Genomic DNA, 6294 nt, shown 5'->3' with positions numbered 1-6294 from the left:
CTTCATTTTCAAATTCTCATCATTGGCTATATTCCCAATCTCAACCAAATATCAAGCGACATGTTCTGTAGTTGACTCTCCAACTTCTTCTGTAAACTTTGTGATTACTTTTGAATTTTTCATGAAACCAACATTCAGACCGACTCGATTAAGAACTTCCTCCACAATTCTTGTGACTTGATAACATTCACCACCATGATTAGCACGTAGTCTGGCTAAAACTTCATCAGCATTTTGACCATGGGGAACTATATGAGGATTTCCTCTATTCAAAACATTGTTTTCATTTTGAAAAACATTTTCAAATCATTCATTATTTCCCCTGACATCATGCCTTTCACCTTCCTCATAATATACGATTTGGGCAATTTGTTCGACTTGTCTAGCAGGACGTTCAAATTTTGATTCGTGATCAGCCATCATTGGATTCAGAATTGTGGTCATTTGTTGAGTCAACAAGTTGACTAAATCATGACGACTTTCCTCTACTTGCTGTCGATACACTTCCATTGAGTTAGCAGCATTCGAAGTAGAGCCTACATTATAATCACGAGAGTACTCAAAATATTGTTGTGGGTTTTGAGAATTATTTTCTCCATTTACACTCCCAAATCGAACAGGAGGAATAAAACTACCCACCGGTGGAGTATAACTAGTTACTGGAGGAGGTGGTAAATTACCACGTGGACGAATGTTACGTCTAACATTTCCAGTTGGCACAATGGTAACCGCTATGCTTTCACTTCCAATTGCACCTTCCGAAAGTGAAATCACATCCGCTTGTTGCACAATTACTGGTATGCTATCATTGGTGGAGGAACCACCATTCACATTCGACACATCATCAGCCATGTGAATGATTTTCCCACTTCTCAATCGCATACACCGAATGATATAAAAACTTTTTGACACACTTCAGGTTTAAAACTGTCCCACTGGGCGTGCCAATTTGTTTTATCAATTTTTAGCAAATCGATGGTGGTTTGATTCTAATGGTCTGGGAGCGAAACCTACTCCTCTTTTGCAGGTACCAGTTTTCTATAAGAGCATCAAAGCTTCTTCGATTAGATGGGTATTAAAATAACAATTAAATAAAAGATTGAAAAAAGATAAAAGAAGTTTAAAACAAGCAATTCGAAAGGTAAATTGACTGAAATCGAAAAGTTTGCGTTGAAATTAAAAGAAAGCAGTAAAGATGCATTCGACTAGGTCAAAGGGCTTTTGACATGAAAATTAAAGATACTGGAATGTAAATTGCATTTGAAACTTAAATTGTTGCTTGAAACATAAATTTGACAAGAAAATTAAAGTTTACAGAAAATGTAAATGGAATTTAAAGACAATGGAAGGAACCCTACAGAAATTAAACTCAAATGCAAACTTAGGAATTCGTTGGGGATGTGTGTGTGCTTGAGTGTATTTCTAAAGAAAAGTTCCAACTTTTATTCTCTAAAACTTTCTAATATTTATAGTCCACTCATTGTAACCGATTATTGATTACAGGGTGCTATCTTGAATACGCACTACTTGGTAACCGTTCCCACTCTTTTGCTAATGAAACGTTATCCATCAATTCCTCACGTGGCGAAAGCCTCCAACTTCTCCACTCATGTAACTGCTCAATCTGCTATTTGAACCACTATTCAATTTTTTCTTTTGAATGTCTGTCCGACTAGACCTGTTCGATTTAATAAAGTGTCTTGAAATCGAATCCATGTCGAATACCTCCATCCAATGCCCGCGCGTGCATCTTTTCAACAACCGCTAATCACCTCAATCGACCTCTTCACTACTTCGAACTAACTTACCTTAAACAGTATGAAATTATGGATGTTATGAGTAAATTTGTCAATTGAATAAATTAATTTAAGTATTTGATAATTTTTTTTAAATTCAATTATGATACAGCCAAATCGACTTCTGCCTCGAAATCGAGTTCCTCCTCTGAGGACTCCATAGTTACATAAGCAACTTTTTCTTTTCGAATAAAAGGTTTACTCTTTGATCTTTGCTCACTCCTATACTTCTCCTTCTCCTTTTTCATGAGTTCGGTCTGATGGACCTTTTCAGCCAAATGTGCTAAATCAGTGATATGCACATAAAATCCTAGCCCCATAATTGTTATTTTCACAACTTCATTCTCGGGTACTGAAACATAGCATCTACTTCTAGCGTTTTTGAAACGTATCATATAATCATCAATGATTTCACCATCTTCACGTTTCAAAGCAACCAGATCAGTAACTGCCACATTCATTTTCCCTTGATAAAATTGAGTATGAAAAGCAGTTTCTAACTGATTCCATGTCGTTATCGAATTTGGCCTGAGATTCGAAAATCAAGTAAACGTATTCTTCATTAACGAAGAAGGAAACAACTTCATTTTCAAATTCTCATCATTGGCTATATTCCCAATCTCAACCAAATATCAAGCGACATGTTCTGTAGTTGACTCTCCAACTTCTTCTGTAAACTTTGTGATTACTTTTGAATTTTTCATGAAACCAACATTCAGACCGACTCGATTAAGAACTTCCTCCACAATTCTTGTGACTTGATAACATTCACCACCATGATTAGCACGTAGTCTGGCTAAAACTTCATCAGCATTTTGACCATGGGGAACTATATGAGGATTTCCTCTATTCAAAACATTGTTTTCATTTTGAAAAACATTTTCAAATCATTCATTATTTCCCCTGACATCATGCCTTTCACCTTCCTCATAATATACGATTTGGGCAATTTGTTCGACTTGTCTAGCAGGACGTTCAAATTTTGATTCGTGATCAGCCATCATTGGATTCAGAATTGTGGTCATTTGTTGAGTCAACAAGTTGACTAAATCATGACGACTTTCCTCTACTTGCTGTCGATACACTTCCATTGAGTTAGCAGCATTCGAAGTAGAGCCTACATTATAATCACGAGAGTACTCAAAATATTGTTGTGGGTTTTGAGAATTATTTTCTCCATTTACACTCCCAAATCGAACAGGAGGAATAAAACTACCCACCGGTGGAGTATAACTAGTTACTGGAGGAGGTGGTAAATTACCACGTGGACGAATGTTACGTCTAACATTTCCAGTTGGCACAATGGTAACCGCTATGCTTTCACTTCCAATTGCACCTTCCGAAAGTGAAATCACATCCGCTTGTTGCACAATTACTGGTATGCTATCATTGGTGGAGGAACCACCATTCACATTCGACACATCATCAGCCATGTGAATGATTTTCCCACTTCTCAATCGCATACACCGAATGATATAAAAACTTTTTGACACACTTCAGGTTTAAAACTGTCCCACTGGGCGTGCCAATTTGTTTTATCAATTTTTAGCAAATCGATGGTGGTTTGATTCTAATGGTCTGGGAGCGAAACCTACTCCTCTTTTGCAGGTACCAGTTTTCTATAAGAGCATCAAAGCTTCTTCGATTAGATGGGTATTAAAATAACAATTAAATAAAAGATTGAAAAAAGATAAAAGAAGTTTAAAACAAGCAATTCGAAAGGTAAATTGACTGAAATCGAAAAGTTTGCGTTGAAATTAAAAGAAAGCAGTAAAGATGCATTCGACTAGGTCAAAGGGCTTTTGACATGAAAATTAAAGATACTGGAATGTAAATTGCATTTGAAACTTAAATTGTTGCTTGAAACATAAATTTGACAAGAAAATTAAAGTTTACAGAAAATGTAAATGGAATTTAAAGACAATGGAAGGAACCCTACAGAAATTAAACTCAAATGCAAACTTAGGAATTCGTTGGGGATGTGTGTGTGCTTGAGTGTATTTCTAAAGAAAAGTTCCAACTTTTATTCTCTAAAACTTTCTAATATTTATAGTCCACTCATTGTAACCGATTATTGATTACAGGGTGCTATCTTGAATACGCACTACTTGGTAACCGTTCCCACTCTTTTGCTAATGAAACGTTATCCATCAATTCCTCACGTGGCGAAAGCCTCCAACTTCTCCACTCATGTAACTGCTCAATCTGCTATTTGAACCACTATTCAATTTTTTCTTTTGAATGTCTGTCCGACTAGACCTGTTCGATTTAATAAAGTGTCTTGAAATCGAATCCATGTCGAATACCTCCATCCAATGCCCGCGCGTGCATCTTTTCAACAACCGCTAATCACCTCAATCGACCTCTTCACTACTTCGAACTAACTTACCTTAAACAGTATGAAATTATGGATGTTATGAGTAAATTTGTCAATTGAATAAATTAATTTAAGTATTTGATAATTTTTTTTAAATTCAATTATGATAAAATTTAAAAATATTTGTATTAAAAAATTAGAATAAATTATTATTCCACTTTGAAAAATATAAAACAAATATTACATAAGTGAGACAATAAATTAGTGATTATAAAAAAAATTAATTAAAATTAATGACAATTAAAATTTAAATTACTTCAATCTCTACAATATTACATAGATGTAATGAAACAATAAGGAAAAAATAAAGAGGAATGCTAGGGGCCAACAACTTTTGTGATTTGTAGTTATCAAATAACCATCAATGATGGTTTTAATGGTATGAGATTGGTGTGAGATTTCATCCAATGACTCACTTTTCTTTGCTGGTTACATGCTGGTCAGAATTTAACAAAATTGCTGGCCCCTAGACTTTTTCAAAAAGAAATTAGCGGATACAAAAAAATTTAATTAACATTAATGACATTCAAAGTATATTATTCTAATTAGCTTTTAATGCAATAATATATAAAAATCAAATTATAAAATATCTCATTAATATATGATATGTTATTTATGGCTGAATTATTTTGATTCCCAAACTTTTTCTATATATATATATTTTGGATCATTGATGCAAAACAAGACAAATCGAAGAAGGCCATCTAAACAACCGAGTACAACATAATAACCATCCTGGTAGAAGGGAAGCATTATTTAAATTAAGCAGGATGCTAATAATCATCATGATTGTTAGTATTATTACAAGATGTGCGTCTTTACTTTATATTAATTAATGTGAACATGATTAAGTTTGATTGCATCGTCTCTACATAAGTTGATAAGCAGGAGGTGATGGATCATTATTTAAACATGGATTGAATTATCGGTGGACGAGTTGCACCCCAACCTGCATACAAGAAATTTTGTACGTACAGTTAGTTAACTTTGATAATTTTAATTGTAATAAGGAGATCAAGAAATAAATAATAATAAAGTTGATTATTTGAAAAAACTTTCATTTCCAGACAAGGAAAAATTAGCAGAAATATTTTTTTAACAACGTATAACTATATAGAGAAAGAACACCTTAAAAGTAGGAATTGTCTATGTGGGGGAAACTTAGAACTGGTTCTTAAAGTACCTAGGCTGTATATCCTAATTTAATATTTTTTATTGGTACCATACAAAATAGTGTAAATTTGTAAAATGTTGCTTTAAAATTATGCTAATTATAAAAGGACCTTTTGGATTAAGTAAAAAACTAATGACTTAGACAATTTTTTTAACATTACATTTAAAAAATATCAAAATATTCTTTATGTAATAATTTAAAAATTACTATAGTATTTTTATAGGAATAAATAACAAAAAATATTAGATAAATAAATTAATTTTATATTCAAATTTCACCAAATATTTTTTTTTCTTCTTATGTTGTCTTTCTTCTTTTTTAACTGATTTTTATTGTGGCAATAAACAATTGAATCAATTTTGGTGGAACTTAATTACTAAAATAACTTAGTTATGTAACATTTTTATAATTAAGTCACACCAAATTAGTGTAAACTCAACAAAATAAAACAAAATGCTCGCATATGTCTCCACTTCATATTTTTTGCGTTTTTTGTAGCACACAAATTTTTGTTGAAAAATACAAAAACTTATTAATATAATATACAAAATTTTGAAGCATAGCATAAAAAAATTTTTAATAACAAATTTATTGATATAGTATAAAAATTTTGGTATATAGCATAAAAATTTTTGCTACGAATATATTTAATTAGTTGGATGAGTCAATATTATTGATATATATTTAACGGAATAAAATTTTTGCTGAGGTCACTTTAAGATACTAAATAACTTTTTTAATATTAATTTTGAAGAGACAAAAATGTACTTATAGTTCATATTTAGCATACTAATATACCTCGTAATAATAATTTTAAAAAGACTAAATTACCTTTACATGATTAATTAAGATTGATTGTATTAGAAATAAAAATTTTAATATAAAAAAGACTAAAATATTTTTATACTTAACTTTTAAAAGACTAAACTAAATTTTTAAGATAAATA

The 6294-nt window shown here is 31.8% G+C and overlaps 1 protein-coding gene across 1 annotated transcript in view; it reads right to left on the bottom strand.

The window, feature by feature from the left end:
• LOC107615821 (cell number regulator 7-like) overlaps positions 4856-6294 on the bottom strand; it is a 6150-nt gene continuing 4711 nt past the window's right edge. Inside the window, exon 4 of the mRNA XM_016317848.2 lies at positions 4856-5122. Coding sequence (XP_016173334.1) covers positions 5076-5122 — 47 coding nt within the window. The 3' untranslated portion in view covers positions 4856-5075. The remainder of the gene's footprint in view (positions 5123-6294) is intronic.

This window comes from Arachis ipaensis, chromosome B09 (assembly GCF_000816755.2).
Source record: "Arachis ipaensis cultivar K30076 chromosome B09, Araip1.1, whole genome shotgun sequence".
Lineage (NCBI taxonomy): Eukaryota > Viridiplantae > Streptophyta > Magnoliopsida > Fabales > Fabaceae > Arachis > Arachis ipaensis.
This window is presented reverse-complemented; position numbering and strand designations above follow the sequence as displayed.